Here is a 23,586-nt window from a genome sequence, read left to right as displayed (position 1 = left end):
GGCATTGAGTTGAATATTTTGTATGGCTTATTTTTTTTTTTTAAAATGTTCTATTGCTGGTGTTCTATTTTTTTAATGGCAAAACGAAAGCGCTATCTGACCGTAGAAGATACACAAATGCTAAATGAGTCAAATTTGCTGATATTCTGTTCCAGTGAAATTTGCAACTTTTGACTTTGTGTACACCCATGTTTCAAAGAATATAATGCACTGTCTCTTTTTTGAAATATTGCTTCCTTTTCGTTGTTTTCACATTGAATTTTTATGAAAGACAGTTTTAATATTTTTTAATTTTAATTATGTGTTGTGTCAAATAAAATCTGCGATTGTTTGGATATTTTTCCATATATATTTAATTGTGGAATAAAGGAAAAAATATATTATTCTAGAATGAGTATTTTATAAAATTTTTAAGGAAAATATAACAATAAATGTTTAAAATTAATTCTGACAACTACTTGAATGTTCTTCTCATAATGTACCCAAAATTGGAACAATTGGATGACAAATTTAATTTATACGATTTTTTTTTCCAAAGTTAGGCTTAGCAGCGCAAATTGCCTGTCACAAGACGACGTATCTGGTTAACGCCCCATTCCAAGAGAATGCTTCGGTAACAGAGGTGCCCGTCGTGAACAGGTTAACTAAAGTGACATTTTCTTTCTTGGACGCTTTCACCCTGTGTGAAATTCCCCCTTGGGACGGGAGGCAACTTCTGGCATCAATAGCTAAACATTGACAGTAAACAAAGGAAAAAGAAGGTGCATTAAAATAACAGAGCTACTTTTAGTCACTTGAAAAGAATGATTGACATGTCATTTAACAACTCTTGAAAGTAATGAGCAGTGCAGTAACATGGTGGGGGGAAAGCACTAAGTAGGAAATTATTCAGGGGGTCGGGTGACCTGCCGTTGTCTGAATGGTCGGGCGTTTGGGGGGCGACTGCAGTGTGAAAGAGTTAATTTCTTAGTTTTTGAGTTCAAGCCCGAGTGGAGGCTTTAATGTAAAACTCGAAGGAGGAGTTCTGTGGAATTAATTTGGAATAATAAAGGGTCTTTAATCCTTCTCTTCTTTTATTTACTATCTCACGAACTCAAGCGATTATTCTTTTACCATTCTTAAGATTCTGCAACTTTAAATTAAAAGTACACAGCATAGAATCTTGCACAGAAATAACATATAATTGAATGTAGATAAGTCATCTATTCTAAGTCTAACCTGGATGCATCAACTCTAGGTTTTTTTCCTCATACCACCTATTTGAAATTTATTTGCAAGTATAGATGCTGAAGTTTCTAAGTAATAATATGTAATTTTGAGATTTTTTAAAGTATATTTAAATAATGCAAAAATGGTTAATTTTGAATAAATATGGGGTTTTCACTCTTCACATTTAAAATGTATTTTTGTTTTATATTTTGGTTTCAAATTATATAATGCAATTTCTCTTTTATTTAAGACACAATAACACGCCGAATAAATACTAATTCAGAAGTCAAACAACAAAAATCAGCGTTATACCTACAAAATTTTCACAGGACTAGTTTCGATGGTTTTACCGAACCATCATCTTCAGCTGCAAAAACGCAAATGAACAAGATAGGAAATAATGATTAGATAAGATAAGAAAGCCTGGAGTGGCGCCATCTGTTGGCGAAACCAGAACTAAAACATAATTTCTCTAAAAGCCGAAGGCAAATTTGGATTGGAATTAGGATCGTTAACTAGAACAGAAAGATTTTTTTGAATGTGAAATGCCTCTAGAAAATCCAGTTCTCCAATGGAAGATGTTTTTTTGAATAATTTTGGCAGCAGAAAAATTGAAAGTGTGATTTTCGGACCAACAATGTTGAGCAACAGAAGATTTCTGTGTTTCCTTTTTTCTAACATATGCCTCATGTTCTTTGACGCGAAATTTTAAGGCTCTCTTAGTTTGGCCAATGTAAATTAAACCACACTGGCAAGGAATCCTATAAATACCCCAGGAATTCATATCCGGAATGGGGTCCTTGAGTATAGAAGTTGGAATTTTATTGATGGGAGAATAAACAACCCGAAAGTTAAATTTCTGCAAAATATGTGCAACTTTATAGCTAATTGATGGAAAGAAGGGAATGACAACAGAATTTTTATAATCTCCTAAAATAAGAGTGTGGCTTTTAGTGTGTTCAGATGAGAATTTTTTAACTGCTTGGTTAATAATGTTGGGTGAAAAGCCCCTGTCAATAGCTATTGCTTTTAAATAATTTAGTTCTTCATCAAGGGCTAGTTTGGAGGAGCAAACTTGAAGAGCACGGAAAACATAGGAATAAAATGAAGCTAACTTTTGTTTAGTCGGATGACATGATTTAAAATGTGGTGGAAGGCAAACAGATGAAGGCTTACGGTAAACTGTAGTACTGAAGTTGGATGTGTTACGTGTGACCAGAATGTCGAGAAACGGAAGAGAATTGCAAGTCTCAAGTTCAAAAGTGAACAGAATAGCAGGATCAATAGAATTCATTGTTGAAAGAACTTTATTTAAATCATCTTTATTACCTTCAAACAGGGTAAAAGTATCGTCTACGTAGCGGAACCATGCCGGGAAGTTTAAAGTTTCAAACAATTTTGATTCATAATAAAGCATGTAGATATCAGCCAGGATGGGACTGAGGGGGCTTCCCATGGCTAATCCCTCAGTTTGCTTGTAATATTTATTTTGGAAAACAAAATGTCTTTGTTTCAAACAGAGTTGAGTGAGAGAAATTAGCTCCTCAATTTCGATGCAAGAGAAATGAAATTCGCGAAGTCTGGTTTCTAGACATCTTAATGCACCCTCCACTGGGACATTGGTGAATAATGATTTTACATCAAAAGAAACCATGAGTAAATTACTAGGAGAAATGTTTTTAACCTTTTTTACAAACTCTATTGAATTTTTTACGGTGTAAATGTTATTGTCTAATAGAGTGGAAAATCTAGAAACTAAATATTTAGCTAAAGGATACGAGGCAGTACCTAAATTTGATACAATAGGGCGGAAAGGAATACCACTTTTATGAATTTTGGGAAGAGCATATAATCTGGCACAATTCGCTACAGATGGGATAAGCGAATGTTTTAAGTTGCTTGAAATGATTTGCGAAGATTTGATCGCAGTTTTTATTTTGGATAAGTCCGAAGGTGAAGGATCTTTAGGGATCGGATTATATGGTCCTTCGTTTAAGAGTTTAGTGACACCATCGATGTAAGTGTTCTTATCCATGACGACTATCTGGCCACCTTTGTCGGCCTTTGAAATGATAATATCCGGGTTAGAATGAATTTCGCGCATTGTAGCTCTTTCTCTCGCAGTTAGATTTGGTTTCGAAGGTTTATTATTGAATTTCACATTATGAGCGATAAGATGCCTAATCATTTCTTTCTGTGAATCTGAAACTTTACTGAACTTGAAAGCTTTTTCGATAGGAGCCAAAATCTTTGGAATCGAGGGTTTACAGGTTTGTGAGAAGTTAAAATTATATTTTAGAATTCTCTCTTGTTCTTCTGAAAGACTAACATTAGAAATATTAACTATTGGCTTGATGTTTACAATGGGAAGATTTTTTGAACTACTTGAACTGGAAGACTGTAAAAGAAGTTTTTCGAATTTAACTGCAAGGGTGTTTTTATAATGGTTAACTGTATTCTCCGTTCTAGACCAAGACTTTTGTTCAAGGGCAGTGAATTTTGGATATGATTTAGCGAGTTCCAGATGAAGCTTATAGAGTTCATGTTCAATTTTGGACAATTGTTGACGTGTATCCCTTATCACGGACCGAAGTAAGGCAAGCTTGCAATTTAACAGAATTCTTGAAACGCGACTCGAAGGTTTTTGATTAGATTTGATTTGAATAAAATTGGGGATCAATTTTTTACATTTACATTTAAGTAAAAAGTCAAGATGATTCAGAAAATTCTGTTGTCATTCCCTTCTTTCCATCAATTAGCTATAAAGTTGCACATATTTTGCAGAAATTTAACTTTCGGGGGTTGTTTATTCTCCCATCAATAAAATTCCAACTTCTATACTCAAGGACCCCATTCCGGATATGAATTCCTGGGGTATTTATAGGATTCCTTGCCAGTGTGGTTTAATTTACATTGGCCAAACTAAGAGAGCCTTAAAATTTCGCGTCAAAGAACATGAGGCATATGTTAGAAAAAAGGAAACACAGAAGTCTTCTGTTGCTCAACATTGTTGGTCCGAAAATCACACTTTCAATTTTTCTGCTGCCAAAATTATTCAAAAAACATCTTCCATTGGAGAAGTGGATTTTCTAGAGGCATTTCACATTCAAAAAAATTTTTCTGTTCTAGTTAACGATCCTAATTCCAATCCAAATTTGCCTTCGGCTTTTAGAGAAATTATGTTTTAGTTCTAGTTTCGCCAACAGATGGCGCCACTCCAGGCTTTCTTATCTTATCTAATCATTATTTCCTATCTTGTTCATTTGCGGTTTTGCAGCTGAAGATGATGGTTCGGTAAAACCATCGAAACTAGTCCTGTGAAAATTTTGTAGGTATAACGCTGATTTTTGTTGTTTCTCTTTTATTTGTTAAACTGTGTACCTTAATTTGTGATTTCCAAAAATGGCACCCTAAGCATGTGTAACTAGTTCAAAGAAATGCCTTAAAATATTCCAGTATTTTTACTGAAATGAAATTTAGGTCATATAGTTTTGGAATTTGACCAGTGATGTATCAGAATACTAGTAGGAAAGACATCAAATAGATATTCTACAAACCTCCAACATTATCACTTTTCGGTAGATGTATTTAATGGTGTGTACTATCAGAATTTTAATAGGAAATTTGAATTAATAATTAACATCAAAATTTTAATAGGACTAATTTATGAAACTCTGAGTTATTCTGATCACTGCTGTGCAAAAGAAGTTATTTATCAGTCTGTTGAACAATGAAAAGGCGATCACATTCTTGCTACACTTGCTCCAGCATATCCTTTGTTATTTCTGAAGTAGCAGTGCTGTGAGTTTCGAAATCATATGCATGAGCAAATGTGAATGTATTTTTAAAACTCTTGTGAGGCCCTTTTGATTCAAAATTAAGTGAGGACCTTTTCCGAGGAACATTTCTTACTGGAAATGTAATCCTGATCACATCCTTATACCTGATGATTCTTCTGACTTGTTGTTTGAGGGACAGCCAACTTGCATGCCTTTCTCTTTAAAGCCCCGTTCAGACGAGGGCGTAAAGGGCATAAGTGGTTAAAGCCGAGCTCCATTGCCAAGGCAACCAGTCACTGCTATGTCACAGAATCTGGTTCAGGGCATGGACCTTATAAGAAATAGACTAACCCAAACGGGTTTTGTCCCTCGTCTGAGGCGTTGCCGGCTGACACCTTGATCACATCCAGAGGAGTAGGGATGACTTGCAGAAATTTAACATTGGTTGCCTATTGCAGCGTGTATATTGTTCAAGAAAAAGCTGATTATAGCGCCTCATTTCACAAATTAGAATTTCTACATATTTTTATTTTTGAAATTGAGATTTATTTTAAAAAACTTTTATATTTATCAAGCATAATTAACATTCCAGATAATTATAAAGCTATTGCATGCTTTCAGAACTGGATATTTTTTTAGCTTTTCCTGTGCTGTAAGGAAATTTGTAACTACTTCTTTTAGAAAATAATATTTTTAATTTGAACTAATAGAAAATTTCAAACAAGCAATTTTCTCTTGCAATTTTTATGCTTTTTATTGGTGTAAATAAGTAAAAAATACTAAAATATTTAAAAACGAATTTTTGAAAGTTTTGTTTAAAATTCTAAATTGTGCTGCTTTTTTTAAATTATAGATGAGTATTATAGCACAATTTCTATTAAGTAATTTTATTTCAATTATATTTGATAATACATCATAGTGATAAACACTTTTGCCTCCTTAAAAATGTTTATATATTTAATTCTAATATTAAAATTGTACTTAACTGTAATAATTAATTTTGCTTGTATTTTACAGTGATTATTTTTTTAAATTTATTTTTAGTTCTGCATAAGGTTTTTTTTTTTTATTATTTACTGTTAATTTAGTTATTAGCCCAAAGGGGCGGTAGCCTAGAAAGGCTGTTAATTTCGAAGTGGCATTTTGCGCTGTTTTACTATAAATGTCCGTATCTCCTTGCAAATTGTTGTTACCAAATATTATCGCCCTGCATTATATGTAAGGAAATTAAATACGGAAGAATCTGCATGAATACATGTATGTTTCTCGCACTGTGACAAAAACGACAGTATCTAGAGCCATCAAATTTTGAATATTGTAATCATCCACCCGAACATGGGCATCTGGGCAGCCGAGTTTCGAATTAGTTTTAATCTATTTCATATTTTGTAAAACTTTAACGAATTTTGGTTAACAAACTCAACGAATTCAGAGCAAGCACTGTACAAAAAATAACAATTTTATCTCTGCGGAAATTCTAAAGATATGCTGTTTTCAAATGTATGTGGTTTACGGGCGAAGAACATGATATTCAATAAATATAGGTACCACACAAAATGTTAAAAAAAGGTTCCTTTTGGGTGTAATATAAAATGCGAGTGCTTGTAGATTTTATTTTACCTTCCTTTTCCCCTTCATTACACTCAGAAAATTTTATGCTCCGAATTTCTAAAATAAATATTCCACTTTAATGTTAATAAGTTAATGATGATACAATCAAATAAATTATTGTTTTGTAATGTTATTATAGTTTTGAAAATCACTACCTGAAAATGGTCATTAAATTAAAAAAAAATTATCAAATCTTGTTTAATTTTACCTTATTTATTTCAAAGCATCACGTATTATCAATCTTATTTAATTTTACGTTATTTGTACGCAAAATTAAGTTCATAAATTTTGTGCCTAGTGTTTTCACCATTTTACCAAAGTAAAGATGTTTGTACAAGAGTTATGCATGAAAAAAATGCGCGAAATGCAGTAAAAATTGCTTTAATGAGATATATAAAATCCTATTTGGAAAAAACTGTGGTATTCATAATCTCTTGACTATACAACGTATCACATTTAATAATTAAAAAGAGTTATATGATATAAACGCCGTAGGTTTCAGCGTTAACGTAAACCAGATCGTCCCTACTCTTTCTTGCCGACATGTCGGTGACGCGCGCCCCGCCCACTGGGTTAGTCTGTTTCTTATAAGGTCCATGGTTAAGGGCTTGTGGCATAGGGTTCCAAGTTTTCAACTTTACGCCGAGTTTGTGATAAGCATCGACCAATCAGAGCGAAGCTAAAACGGAGCAGCTTTCTTTAGACGATTTCGCTGTCACATCGAAGGTGATGTTTTTTTTAATATGGAACACATCGTATCCGACTGAGTTGTAATCGTATTCGAACGAAATAAAAAGTTGATCTTGCAGGAAATCTACGATGATGACATGCATTTTTTTAACGAGTTTTTAATGCATTTTTTAATGAGTTTTTCAATTTATATTGAAAAATAGGGATGAAACTCGTAAAGCAAAAGTATTTCAGGTGTGTGCTTGAGAGTCTGACAACTGAAGAACAAATGCACTGAATCAGCATTGACTTTTCCCGAGTGATAACGTGATGGCTTTTTGGATAGGATTACCACAGCTAGTAAAACATGGGTTGCTACTTTGGTCTTTTTACTGGGATGCATTTGATCGATCATCCTATAGTCTTAATCTTGCTCCAATGATTTCTTACACCTCAAGAAATTCCTGTCTGGTAAGCATTCTTAAAGTTGTGAAGAGGTGCAGATAGCAGTCTGCACATACCAGACAGTTGTAATGCACCAGTTTCAACCCCTGGCAGCAGAATTCGAAAAAAAAAAAAAAAAAAAAAATTATCCCACCATATAACAAGTATCTTGGTGATTATGTTGAAAAGTAGCTCAGCTATTGCTATATTGATTCCAATAAATGTTTCCATATAACTATGTTTTATGTTTACAACATTACGAAAACTTATTTAGATGCGTCTTGTATGTATTTGAGAACTTTCTTAACATTTAATCATATATCATGACAGTGCAATATTGTTGCATAATGCTGATTATTTTTTATTAATTATCTTTTTTGATTGTTTTAGGAAATCCCGGTGCTTTAGAATATTATATTGAATTTATAAAAGCACTATATGAAGGACTTCAAAGAACAATTCCTATCTGGGGAGTATCTCATGCTGGGCATGTAAGTGCACCTCCTGGTTGCACAATACCAAAACTTCAAGGTATGTCAAAGGATCTACAGACTTTCGATTGGTATTGATGTAATATAATATAGACATATTTTAGAAGAACTTTTTGTTAGTATTTACATATTAATGAAACCACCCCAGTAAATATGGCAATTTTTTACAGATGAAAAGATATAAATTTTTGGGTGAAAGTTAGTGATTTTTGCAACTCCTTTTTTTTTTTTTTTTTTTTGAAAACTTCCCAACCTATGGCTGTTTATTGTAAGTCAGTAAACATTATCAGCATGTGGATAGAAAGCGTATTTCAGCAATTTAAAATACAAATTATAATTATTAAATAAGGATTATGTGATACATAAAAAAATAAAACACACTCTCTGTAATTTTTTACGCTGTTCTTTTTCCGAAGTACACAGGGATTGATTTTCGCTTAAAAAAAAAAAAAAAAAAATCATAGAATTGGCTTAGAACTTGGCTTCCTCTAAACCTTGGCAACAGTGGCTATCTAGGAAATGCATTTCCTTTTTGTTCCATTTAGACAATTTTCAACAAAATCCTGTATTCCTGCTGAAATTTTACCACAGTTCCTTCCATTGCTGGCAAATTCAAGAAGCTCATATTGTAAAACTAAGTTTAAGGCAAAAACTATTACGATTTGTTTATAAAAAAATCATTGGAGCTTGGATTACAACAAAAAAGAATCCATACAAAAATGGCAGTGTTGCTTGACTGAATGTTTCTTATGAGCATGGCTGCCAGAGTTTGGCACATTCTGAAAATTTGGCAACATCTACTAATTTGGGTGCGTACTTTGGTAAGTACCATTTTAATATAGAGCAAAAAATTACAGATTACTTATTAGTTTCAAATGTACTTACTATTTTGTTGTGGATATATTTATAAGACACGGACATCACTGGGGATTATTTATTGTTTACTTAATCAAGTCAAAGCACATGGGAATTATTTGTCAGAGAGGAGGGATGTCTTTGTGGAGAAATTTTTAAGAGAAACTTACTCATATTCACTTTAATACTATATAATATAATGTGTAAATAAGAGGGATGAATCTGCTTAAATGGGATGATAGTTGCAAATAATAAGTTCAGTCTTTCGATCAGAGAGGAATATGTTTTTTTAGTTAAGACAAAAACACTAGGGTATCTACTATATCCACATTTCTATGAAGGTATGGAAAAAAACAACAACACCCAAGTATTTTGTTTTCTTCTCCTACTCCAAGTCTTTGAAAAGAGGCTCTGTGTTGAAGGTTTTTTTAAATACTCCATCCCACAAAACCACTGCAGTCAGAAATGACAATTTAATAACCACCTAAGAATAATGGTGTGCACGTACTAAGTTTTTGCCAACGCTCATACCTTTCATACAGTTTCAATCGAAGATTTTATGCAACTGAATGGGCTTTGATCTTCTGTGAGCAGCAGAATTGTAAGGTATCAACTTCATGAAGCATTGAATCTATTTACTTGGTAAATTTCAGAAACTAATGAATAATGAGTAACAAATTCTAAAGCATATTGTCAGATGAAATGATCAGATCATCTTTGCATTAATAGCAAATGACTTCTGTTCACCAGTGCCCAATTTTATTTGCAGTGAGGCAGACAGTGATTGCATATAAATGGAAATAGAATTATACAGAGTATCTTCTAGCATTTGATTTGAAATTTTGATGAATACTTCTGAACTGGCAGATGTTCAGTGAATGCCATTTAATAGAATTAATCATCTTGATTTTGAAATATGAAGGCAGTGGTGTAATGATTTTTGTTGTTTCTCCTGGTTTTGTACTTTACCACTCAGTATTAAACTAGATCTGATGACTATCAAAACTTTTTGAGAATTCTTACATTGTATATAATTTTGAAATAGGTTCTTTTTTGTTTCACTATGCAAATACATATGTTAACAAAGAAAGGTCTTAAGTGTAGTTTGAAGATAATGTAGATTTAAGAGTTTAACTAGTTGACTCAAAATCCCACTGTAACTTCAATGAACCTCCTCTGATATAAGCTGGAGCATTGTTTGCACACTAGACATATTTGATTAGTTATTACTCATAAATTATGTGCAATACTACAGGAAGAATCGAAGCACCTCTCGCTGAATTTTAACTGAGCTTCTGAATTGTGAATCCCAAAGAAATGCTGTTAACAGAAGTCCAACCTTGTGTTAATAGCATTGCTGTAATAGGAAAAGTCAGTAATAGGTATCTTTTGGCTGCATAATTTGCAAGCAGTGAATGTATTTTGTAAATGAGAGAGTTATTTTAATAGTATATATATATTTAACAAACATTCTCTGTTTGTAAAAAGCAAACAAAAGTTAATGAAATTTAATTGCAAACAAATAAATGATTAATTATTGCTGCAAACTAATCTACAATATCATTCATTTATTTGTTTGCAATTCATTAACTTTTATTTGCTTTTTACAAATAGAGAATTATATTAGTTATATATAGTTAATATTAGTTATATATAGTTAAATTCAAATTTCATTCCGTGCAGCAATGGCGCAAGAGAATTACTCAAAACTATTTATTCTTTTGAAACAATATATATATATATATAAAGTTCTTGCTTATTTTACTGGCCCTTCATCAAAGTTAGTAAAATCTAAAAAGGTTCGTGCATAAGAGGGAAAACTCTTTCATAAGATTGTGCATAAGAGGGTCAACCACATCGTGGCATCACAGGAAGACCTCTGTCTTTTTCTTTTGTACTATGGGGTGGAAACTAAGGTGGTAGGCACTTGAAATGAATTCATGCTTATTTGACTGATATTATTTCCTAGGTGCTTACATTAAAATTTTGAGGAAAGATGTTTACTAAATCATAATTTAACATGTATAAATATCTAATAAAGATTTTGTATCAATATACATACACTTGCATACATACAGCTTTTGAAATATATATTTAAAAATAAAGGTATCGAATGCATAAATGAACTACTCTAACATGAAAAATAAATTTGCATTTTACATATCATTTGATATATTTTATACTTAAGCATATAATATTTAAGATAGTATATAAAGAAATCTTATAAAAATAAACTTTGAATGATTTAAACTAAGGGTAAATTAAGTTCAAAATCAAAACCCAAATTATGTTCTGTAAATTGCACTTATTTAGTGGCTATATTTATTAAATTCTAAACATAATCTAAGCTAATCATATATATTGAATACTGAACTTGCATTAAAGAAATTTGCAAATGTTATTGGAAAGAAACAAAATAGATTTTTGCATTTGCAGTTTTTTTATGTGACAATTCGGTATTTCAGAATCAAAAATATGTTTTTTTATTTAATTTACATTATGAAGATGCATTATATATATATATAATATTTCGTACGAAGATATATGCATTTATATATACAGTAGAACTCCAATTATCCGAAACAATTGAGACCGAACCCCATTCAGGTAATAAAACATTTGGATAATTGGATTTTTTCCGAAGAAAGGGTCTATGTACACTTTAATTAATTACTATATGTACTGCATGGTGAAAATGGAAAAGAAAAAGAGGTTTTAATTAATTAAAATGAAAAGGCAACACTTTTATATGTACATGTTATAAAGCGTACTGTACAGTACTCACAAGTGCTGGAAGTCATTGCATGCTGACCATCGTGGTCATCTTGGCTGTTTGAATGTCTTATCCATTTTCGGGCAGCCAACTCGTGCTCGCGCTTGACAATAAGAAGTTGCATGTGGTCACACTCAGGCTGACATTCCATCCACTTTAACGCAGCTTTGAGGCCGGCAAACGCTTCAGTAGTTAATGTCCCGTGTTTGCTTCAACTTCGACCTTTAAGTCATCTTCCTCGAAACTTTCTCCTCTAACTCTTTCAGTAAGCTCATCATTTAGAATTTCAAACCCAGGGTCTGACGAATCACACACCATCCATTCTGCTGTATCCTCAGAGCTAACGTCTGAACATACATGCATTTTCAAAAGAATATTAGACATCATCCTCCTCTGCTCCTGTTTCTTCCCTTTCCTTTGAGCGTCTCTTTCCTTTTCCTTCTCTTCTTCAGTTGATTCTGAAAAATTCTAAATTCTGTAAATGATTCGGATAATCAGTGATTCAGATAGTCAGAGTTTGGATAATTGGAGTTGACTATATAATAAATATATACAAATATTATGAGATGAATGTTTAAAATTAAAAAAATATGTCAGCTAACTCGTAGTACAACAAAATATATTTTCTTTCCAAAAATAACCAGGTAATCACATCTAAAATTTTAGTCTAGATAGGTAATTGGATCAGTTCTGTTTAATAAAAAATAAAATTTTTGATGGATATGCTGGATATACCATTTTTTCAGCAGTTAAGTGTTTCTTGAAGAATATTTAAGTATTTCTTATAATGATTAGGCTCCAAAAATAGCTCATCTAAGATAACAAAACAAAAGATAGCTCAATTTTCATTCAGTTGAACAATAATTTTATGTCTTTTCCTCGTTATATCACAATTTTTGTCAACTGAATTTAGTATTCCTTTTTTAGATTTTGAATATTTTAGATTAACTAATTTTTTATTTAAATTCCTTAATCTTATGAAAGTTCGAATTCTAGCAAAGGATGTAAGTAATTTTTCACCAGTGTTCGAAAACTGCCGTTTAAGAGTTTTTATAAAGTCCTTTATAGTGTTTTCTCCCTTTCTCAAAGTGGAAATGTTGAAAATTAAAAATTCTTTTCCCATTTTATGAACTTGCGTTCTCCACTCTTCAGATGGTTGAATTAGTCCTCCATGAGATAGATACTCTATCTATGACAAAACACAATTTGGATCTTCTTTTAGTTTATTCGTTAATTCCTCAAGATTAAGGTAACTCAATATGATGCTTTTTTGTATCTATCCTGCAATATAACTTAAACCATCATGTTCTGTGACAGACATATCCAATTCCAGTTTGGGATTTTCAGATGGGCAATCAATACTTTTTTCAGTATCACTATTTTCTGAATATGAAAGTGACATTTTGTCATCATTTTCGACAACAACTTTTACACCAGCATACTGCAAAACTTTAGAAATTAGATAATCATCTTCTAATCTTTCACATTTGTGTTTTCATGGACTCCAATGAAACCATTCTTGCCTAGTATCACCATACGTAAATGATATAAAGCACTAAGCGGAGTATGATGATCATCTAGTCTTCTTCTGCTTCTTAATTGTGAAAATGTATTTTCGAGAGCGTCTTGATTTAAACAATGTGTTAGAATGTATGAGCGGTTATAGTTTTCTATAACATAATGCAAGATACTTTTTAAAAATGTGCTAGAAATTAGAACACCTTTTTGAAATACCTGCAGTGATTTTTTTTTCTAGCGCATCTCATGTTTTTCACCGTTTTGCAAAAATTATCTATTGCTGCATCCTGAGTTGTTATATACTTTCCGTAAGCACTTTTACAAGGAAATCCAAAAATTTCCATAATATAGCTATTAAAAATATGAAACCAGTTATTTACTTCTTGGTTAATCTTTCATAATCGAGATGAGCATGAAACTTGGCGAGTGTTTTTAATTTGGCGCGATTTTGATTTGGTTGTGGTTTCTGGCTGTATGTTTGTGGCAAACCTAGAGCTTTATTTCAGTGATTGTAATGAGTATGAGTCTAGTGTTTGTCTCTTGAGGGACTATTCTTTTCAATTTTGCATTGAATCACTCAATGTCCGTTTCACTTTTCAAACTGTTGCCACCAAATATTATCGCCCTGTGTTATGTTCGATGAAATTAAATTATGAATCTGCATAAATGCATGTATGTTTTTTTGCATTGTGATAAAACAACTTTACCTAGAGCCATCAAATTTTGAATGATGCAACCCTACTGTAAATATGGGCACGTGGAAGCCCAAATTTGAAATTTGGAACTTGTTTTATTACCAATTTTATATTTTGTAAAACTTTAATGAATTTTTGATAAACCAACTCGAGGATTTCAAAGTGAGCAATGACAACATTTTACAGGAAAAACATTTTTATCCCCAGCTTGAGAGAATGGGCATCAGAAATTCTAAAGATATGCTCAATTTAAAATTATTTTGTGATATTGCTCATGAACTGAATTTTATGGTTTAAGTGCGAAGAACATGATATTTAATAAATAAAGGTAATGCACAAAATGTTAAAAAAGGCCCTTTTGGATGTAATTTTAAATCTGAAACCTTTCAGATATTCTTTCTTTTTTAAAAAATTTAATTCTGAAATACTGTGTTTGACTTTAAAAGTTTTGTTGTTTAATATTTGAAGAAGGTTAAGCTGTTGTTGGTGGGAGGATGTTGGATTTCAGATGATGTAATTTATCAGGGTTCATACAGTCCTTAAAAGTCCTTAGGATTTTTGGTTCTAAAATGTCTTTAATTTTGGCCAAAATCAGCAGAAGGTCCTTAATTTTAATTATCTGAAATTTCTGTCTGTTTTTACAACTGCCATTTTGAGTCGGAATTGGTATTTTGGAGGAATATTTTTGGCGATTCACTGACAAATATAGTTATCTTTTGAATTGGTGAATGGGTTCCTATTTCTAATGTAAATGTTAAATAATTTGTTCCTGTTTTTAATATAAATGGTACAATACTCGTTTCTAATCAAGAAGTGAAACGTAAGCATTTCTATATTATTTTTTCTAATGAAGATCTCTTAAACAACTTTTTGCTTTTTGGAATGTGAATTCTTTTATTAAACGGTTCTAAATTTGGCAACTTATTGACATTTTTGTGATTTTAAGATCAGTTTCTATAAAAAATTTTTAATTCCGAGATCTCGGAATTTTTTGACGATTTTTTTAAAACATTGTAATATTGATAAATTTCATTAAAATAATTTTAATATATTGAAATTATATTAAAAAGAGGTACTTTTCCGTTTTGCCGGCGCAAGCGATAAAGTCGCCAATAATGGTACAACCGATGCCAAACGGAATATTCTCGCTGGTAACCTTTTACGCCTCATTTTCAAAACAAGTCGCAGCTTTTTCCTATCAAATTGATTGTTTCTTTCAATACTGGCACATAATTTTATAGAATTTTTATCAGATAGTTCAGTTTTATGTCTAAGGCCATTTTCGGTAATTAAATCAATTAGGATGCAATCATAGCGCTTACTCGAAGCCGAAAATATAGAAAAGGTAAAGTCAAGGGTTAAATTCATCAATTCTAATGAGAATGCATTAGCGAAGTAAAGCACTGCAGTTTTACATAATTTCTGAGTAAGTTATTCGTACGAAATTGAAATATTTCTTGCATTTAGACTTGTGTTCCAAATTAAGATTTAACATGAAATTAATGTAGATAATTACTGAGAGCATTAGATTTTTGTAGAGTAGTTTACGTGACATGAGATCGCTTGGGGCCACGTGATATGAACCGGCGAATCAGGATGTTGAACCATGAAAGCATAGTAAATTCTTAAATTAATGTCTTTTTACAAATTTGTTGTCTTTATTTATTGGCTTTCTATAAAATTTTAAGCGATATTAAAATGTTTATGCCTTCTTTTTTAAAAAGAATTCTTAGAACTAACATATTTTTAAAGATGTTTTATGTGTATACTGTATGTTGTCGCCAATAAAGTCTGCTTGGCGAGATTTGCGCCGGCGAAACGGAAAAGTACCTAAAAAGATAACATTAAAATAATGCATTTTTATTTTCCGCTGTCAAATTATAAAGTTCCGTTTTGACAACTTATACAATAATTTGAATGTGAAAAATAAACAAAGGGTAATGCTATAAAGCACAATTTATGAAACAGTTCTTAGTAAAAGCAAAATTAGTTATGTAATTAATTAAAAATGTCTTTTACAAATTTTTAATTTTTTCATATTAAGAGTTTTTCCCATGTTATAGTCTCAAAATATTCATCAGTTTTCTCTATAAAATTAATTTTATACTTTTTCCCTCTGTGTTTTTTTCCCCCAAAATATTTCTTCCTTTTTGCTATTACAGAATTGCCAGGGATAATTTTCTTTAGGATTTTAGACATTTCAGCTTGGAAAGTTTAGAATGTTTGAAGGCAAGATTTATAGACCCACAATTCTAGATGATACCAGAAAAATGTGACAAAATGATAAATGTCTCCATGGTGTTAACCATGGTCTCCATGGTGTAGATATGTTTTACAGAAAGTTTGTGATGAATTCCTTACTTTTTGGAGAATGTCTGGAAGAACAATGGAAACATAATATTCAAACATTCAAATGTTTTTACATCTGATTCTAGAATCTTTTTTGTAACATCTTTATCTTCCCTTTATTTTCTCTACTTTTCACTAGACACAAGGATGGAAAATATCAAAAATGCTTCTAATCTTATGACATGGACAGGCATTATAGAAAGGAATTTTTTTATTAATAAAGAAATTGAAAACTGACAATTTAAAAGATTCATCTAATATGTCTTAATGCATCATACACAGGGCTGGTGCTAGGTATTTTCCCACCTGATGCAATTTCTGAGGATCCTAAATTTTTCTGCCTAATGCCTTTCTAAAATCTGCTTCCAATGCCTGCTCTAAATTCTAAAAGTTTTGCATTTCTAGATTTTGTTGCTCGGTGTGTCACTAAATTCTAAAAATTCTGCAACACTAGCTCTGTAACTGGCCCTTACCATATATATTTTATATTTCTGCTGAATGTTCATATTACTAAAATAAAATTAGAAGCTTTTTCTACACATTCTAAATGCATTTAGTTCTTTTAGAATAACAGAAATCTTTAATTAAATCCAAAAATTTTTAAGTTAAAAGGAAATGTGTTGAAGAAAGAAACTGAATACATAAAGAAAATTATTCTTTAAAGATATGTGCAGTTATTAGTATGTAAATTACTCAGTTGTTTATAATTTCAGTCTTTACTATAATTTTCAATTTATATTTCCTCTTATGATAGAGTTACTGAGCCAGCTTAAATTAAGATTAAATTGAATTTGACCACTAGTCCACATTTTTAGTTTGAATTATATTTAATTACATCATCATGAGCTGTAAAAGATTTTCATAGCATAAGAACATGCCTTTATGTTCTAAGTTCTTTTTAAGTAAGAGGGTTGCCTGACTTTGTAGTTATTTTCAGACATAGCGATAATTTGCTTTACATCTGTCGGTGGGTTGGACTAGTTGACTTTTACCAGATCAAGTAAACCCTCATAGGTACATTGTGGAGAGGTTGATAAGTTATGAGATAAAGCACACAAAAACTAGTGAGAACATTGGCTCGGGAACAAATTGCCGATTCTTAGAAAAAATGCTTAAAGAGAAGGAAATCAATATAAATTAGCTAAAATGTCTGGGAAGGCTTCAGATTAAAAAGATGCATAAATATTTTATTGACTGTTGTTGTTACAAAACAAATGTTTTGTAGCTTTTAATGTGTAATTATCCTAATATTATTGAAGTATCAATGTCATAAATTACATGTATTTTAAACTGTGAAATTTTATTCGATTGTGATTTTAATAGGACTTTTTTAAAAAATAAATAAAATTTAATAGTGCCCATGTAAATCCATAATAACTAAGGTTATCTGAATATTTAATTAAATTATTTATAACTAACTGCTTACCCTTAAAAATAATCTCTGCGTATTAAAGCGAGTTATTGTCTTTCATTAATCCTTACTGTGTCACAAGATAAAACACAAAAATGAAAAATTCATGTAAAACTTGTTCTTTGCATCTAGTGAGACTTAAAATAATACAAAACAACTTATCACCTCTGGTGCTGTAGTCTTTTAATTTACAAGCCCTGGAACTCTACATGAAGTTATGACATTAACTGCGTCAGACAGACCCGCAACTAACTTTCAAAACTTGTCAACTGTGCGTACATTAGGTCTTTCAGGTCTTTTTATTATTTTCCATAACAAACAATAAAGTTGAAAACGAAAGAAGTATAAGCGATACAAAATACAACATGGAAAAGTAATCGTCACTTGAAAGGAAACGTCACTTTCGCCAATCTGAGTGATAACTGATTCTCATTTGGCTTTCAGCCTGTTTACCAAGTGAATATGGTAACCTGATTTCGCAAAAGCTCATTTCCCAAAATTGTTCCTTCTAACGTTATTTTCCGGCAACAAATATCGGATGTGATAGCAGCCTAAAATTGAATAAAAAAAAAGAATTTCAGAATCTGTTTCTCTACATTTTAAGTATTCCGTAATATAATTTAAAAATATTTAGTAAATATTTTTATCTTTCGATATAAAAAAACAGTTATATTACATTAATATATATATATATATATATATACGTTTTTGTGTAATCTTTATTCTGTAATTTAAGTTTGTTAGTAAAACTGTTTTGGCACAAATAGATACAAAATTCTTCTATAAACAAACTCTGAACTTAAGCTTAGTATTTTACAATTAGTACTGAAGATAAAATATTTAATGGTATCATGCTTTTGTGGTGTAGTGGTCAGCCCACAGAGTGGTCGAGAGGACAGTGGTTTGAGTTCCACGTAGGGCAGTGCTCATTTTTCATGTCTCCTGCTTCGAAATAACCTAATGTCTCTACATTAGCACCCGAACTAAAATGGTAGTGGATGATGATTCTCCACCACCAGTATTTGGAGATTGGGTCTCCTAATCCCCAGTCACCCTTTAAAAGGGAGAGTTTAAATACATTCTTGGCAGGCACCTACAATTCATTACGATGTATAAATATTCATCAAAATAATTATAATAAATACAGCTCAAACAAACAGAGTGACTGGAAAGACAAACAATTAAAATAAATTAAATAATACATACAATATTCAATCACTAACACATTTATTGATTCTCTAGATTAAATAAACATTTAAATAAAAGGGTTAACTGATCAGTTCCCTACAATATTCACCTTAAGTATAATTTAAACACAAATATTTCATTTCACTAAAAAACATATTCATTATTCATATTAATCATATTTTTACTATACTTTTACATTCATAGCTCACAAATGTAGATGGTAAAAAAAAAAAAAAAAAAAAAAAAAAAAAATTCTAATCCCTTATTTACAGACTTTAAAATAATTGATTATTACTTAAAATTTCTGATCACTTTGTTTGCATGTATATGAATTTAATTGATCATTGCATAGTCACAATTTAAATACAGAAGACAGAAAAAATCATCACAAGGTGAAATCCATTTTCAACAATAATTGCTGGATAAGGATAAAGACCTTTTTGCACACTAACTGCCGGATCATGGGTAAGCCCTTTCTTCAGGAACATACTTCTATCTGGAATGTCCATGTATCAGGAACCATAGGTGCTGGATACTGATAACAAATATTGAATGATTCTGTATACTGTGCTTCATACCATTTTCAAGTTCATAAGAGTTTATCCGGAGATGCAAGGGGAAGTGGAAAAAGTCGGAGGAATTAGCTCCGACTTTTCCCACTTCACCTTATAGTAAATTGCTAAAACAACTCAGGGAAACAAATTTGGCTGCCCATCCTAAGAAAGAGCTCGTGTCCCCTGTTGCTTAATAAGTAAATCATAGGTTCGAAAATCTGAGCCGACACTTTTTTAACCAAGAGAAGCACGACCTAAAATTTTCCTTAATATTTGTTTTACAATTTGTATTAAACGCTCCCACCATCCACCCCACCAAGCGGCAGATGGAGGATTAAATTTCCATTGTATTCTCTTTTCAGCAGCCTTAGAGCAGAAGCAGTCTCAGTCAATGGTTTGCAGAACTCTCTCTGCACCCACAAAATTTGTCCCATTATCGGAATATATGGTGGTAGGGCATCCACGACGTGTGATAAAACGCCTTAAAGCTTGAAAAAATGATTCAGTTGTTAATGAGGTAACCAGTTCCATATGGATAGCTTGATAAACCGCACACGTGAAGAGCACAATATATGATTTTCGTTCATCCTTTAAATGCAAGGGTCCTGCAAGATCACACCCTATGATTTTAAAAATGGCTGAATCACAAACCCTATCATTTGGTAAAATGCCTGGGACTGTCTCTATTCTTTTAGCCTTAAATCTCTGACATGTTACACATTTTCTTATACAGTTCCTTATAGTTTTACGTGATTTTAAGATCCAATATCTTTCTCTTAAATGTGACATCAATAATGTAGTACCTGCATGCAACAAATCTTTGTGTGCACTTAATATCAATAATTTGACTACTGGATGTTCAGAAGGTAATATGATGGGAAACTTAAAGCTGTTAGAGTCGTCACGATAAGCAACATTAGACTTAGCTCTTATTAGATCCTGACCATCAACAAATGGTCTGAGTCATCTTAGCTTATCATCTGTTTCACCATTAAACGACTCTTTTTGTATTAATAACATTAAAGCTATTTCTCCCCTTTCTATTTCAGATACAGTCACATCCTTAGAATGGTTGTTATTATTATTCTTACGTACATTATTATAAAATCTGAATATCCATGATAACATTCTTACAATTTTCTTAAATGATGAGAAATACTTATAGTACCATCCAATACAATTACTACTCTTTGCCAACGTAACAATAACTGTCTTGCGTATTTCTGAATTAACCAAATCCTCATCTGGTTTATCATTTGATTTAGGCCAATTTGCCTCATCTTCCTGTAACCAATCAGGTCCCTCCCACCATTTTCGTTCTAGTAATTGATCTGCATAACAACCTCTAGAAAGTAGGTCAGCAGAATTGAGACTATCAGGGACATGTCGCCATACAGTGGGGGAGGTCAAAGACCTGATTTCCTGTACACGATTAAAAACGAATGCTCCCCAACGTTGATTTCGCCGTATCCAACTTAAAGCCGTCGAGGAGTCAGTCCAACAATGAATATGAACTTCATGTAGGCCAATATTAGTAATAACTGAAGACAATAACCTAGAACCAATATTACAAGCAAGATGTTCTAATCGAGGAATCGTAATAGGTTTTAAAGGCGCTACTCTCGATCTTGCGTGTACCAAACTAACCTTTACCTTTTTCCCACTCTGTACTCTTCAAAAGACGCATGCACCATACGCACTTTTACTACTGTCACAAAAGAGATGTATACTCACAGCTTCATTAATAGATCTGAGACCTATCCATCTAAGTATTTGGATACTGGATAGCAAGTACAACTTTTTAAGCCAAAACCTAAACTTTTTGGTTAATTCATCGGGAAGAATATCGTCCCATTTAAGCCTTAAATACCAAGTTTCCTGTAAAATTAGTTTTGGAATCAACATTACAGGAGCCGTATGCCCTATAACATCAAACACCTGATGAGCTACTGCTAAAACTAGTCTTTTAGTAACTGGGTCATCCAATTTTATATCTTGACTTATTTTGCAAGATAAGGTATCTGTAACTGTATGCCATACAAGGCCCAAAACAGACACATCTCCTTCCGTGGAGGAATCTTCCTCTGGCACAACACTTCTTATATTGGATTTCCAGAATCTTAAATTAAAATGACCTGAAGACATAATTATTTGTGATTCATTTACCAACTTTCTCATTTCTATTTCTGAATCCATACTAGCCACACAGTTATCTACGTAAAAGGATGTTTTCAAAATCTCCGCTGTATGACTTAAGCTTTCGGGAACTACACTCAAATGATATTGTATTGTAGCGGCCAATAAATACGGACTACACGTAAATGCTTTTTCTATATCTGAAGTGACACCAACGTAATACTTGCAAAACCGATTAAGAAACGAAGGTATAATTTCAATTAAATTTGGTTCAGTAGATAAACAATCGTTCAATGATGGGGTGAATGAGAACTTGCATTAAACACTGGTCTTATACTCGTGCTACTATTTTCTTTAACAACCGCTCTATGAGGTAAATAATGTACACCTTTAGATTTATTCTTATCCGGTACTTTTTCAATTATCCCGAGTGCTAACCAGTTTGGAAAACGTCTCCGTAAGCGTCAAAATTTCCCGTAGTCATTAATTTTCTTTTAGTACTTACAAGACATTTTTCTGATATCACTTTGTTTTCGGGTAAAAGCGAGCTATCCGACACCCAAGGTAATGCTACTTCGTACCTTCCCTCAGAATTTACTGTAAGAGTCTCTTCAAAATATTTTTGCGTATCCTCCTGTAACTCAGTTTTGGTTTTACTTACGGAAGGTTCACTAATACCCAAAACATCTAACTTCCAGAGATCACTTATACATTGACCCTTCACTAACAGAGAAGAAATTAGGAGGGATGCAGTATTTATCGTAGTTGGCTCAGTGCCAGTAAATTTACCTATAACAGTCCACCCTAACTGCATATGCACCGCGCTGACGCCACACGTAAGGGGAACAATTTTTCCAGTTAGCAACTTACCAGCAAAATCCGCACCAATTAATAATTTTATCTCTTTATTGACCTTACATGTACCATTTTCTAAATCGCTTATTTTGATACCATGTGACTTAATTAAGTTACCATGTGACTAATTAAGTTTTGATACCATGTGACTAATTAAGTTCGCGTAACCACGAACCAGATGGGAGTTGCTTAATTTCAGAACAAATTTTGTTTTGACCAAGTACCTCTAATTTACACTTATATTTACTATATATATTGCTTACTTCAATAACATAGTTTTTATATACATTTTCTGAAGTCTCAACTCCACCAAAAAGAAATTGCTTAATTTTTGATTCACCAATACACTTACAATTTAACCTTTGGGCAACATCATTACATAAATATGATTTCATAGGACCACTATTATAAGCTGCTCGTACAAACATTTCTTTAGAACCATTCTGAATTTTTACAATTAAAGTTTGAAGATATACATCTGGTACCTTAACATAGTTATTAAGAATGCCTGTTTTGTTTTCGTCATTCGCTAACTTTGTGACACTTTTTGTTTTGTTAGAAGGCAAATCAGGGCACATAATCACAAAATGTCGATTTTTACATAAGGTACACCTATGTTTAGCTGTGCACTGATTTGCTCTATGGTTTTTCTTAAGGCACACAAAACAAACATTCTTTTTCTTAATAATATCTTTCTTACATTCTAAACTCATTAAGAATGCATCTTTACAACTTTCAGACAAATGGGATTTTTCACAAAAAATACAAGTATGAGACTTTTTATACTTTTGAAAATTTACATTACACTTACTACTATTACTACTATTTGCATTAATTAGTTCACATGCAGTTGGAACAACAGGTTTTGTGTCAAAAAACTTATTTTTCTTATTACTTACTTTATCAGAACCCAAAACATCACGGGTAAGTTTAACTCTAAATTCAGTTTCTACTTCCCTTTTTAGAAAATCAATTAATGACTCCAAATCACTCTTACCTGTTGTTTCAGGAGACATACCTCCTTGTCTTTCCCAAATTTGTATTAAATC

The 23,586-nt window shown here is 32.0% G+C and overlaps 1 protein-coding gene across 1 annotated transcript in view; it reads left to right on the top strand.

Moving 5' to 3' along the window:
- Positions 1 to 23,586, top strand: part of sturkopf (lipid droplet associated hydrolase sturkopf) — a 68,134-nt gene that overhangs the window by 9,777 nt on the left and 34,771 nt on the right. Inside the window, exon 3 of the mRNA XM_035376436.2 lies at positions 8,103 to 8,243. Within this exon, the coding sequence (XP_035232327.1) occupies positions 8,103 to 8,243 (141 nt within the window). The remainder of the gene's footprint in view (positions 1 to 8,102; positions 8,244 to 23,586) is intronic.

The sequence above is a fragment of the Stegodyphus dumicola genome, chromosome 9 (genome assembly GCF_044657685.1).
Source record: "Stegodyphus dumicola isolate Sdum_Otavi_A_Nest chromosome 9, ASM4465768v1".
NCBI classification, from domain to species: domain Eukaryota; kingdom Metazoa; phylum Arthropoda; class Arachnida; order Araneae; family Eresidae; genus Stegodyphus; species Stegodyphus dumicola.
This window is presented reverse-complemented; position numbering and strand designations above follow the sequence as displayed.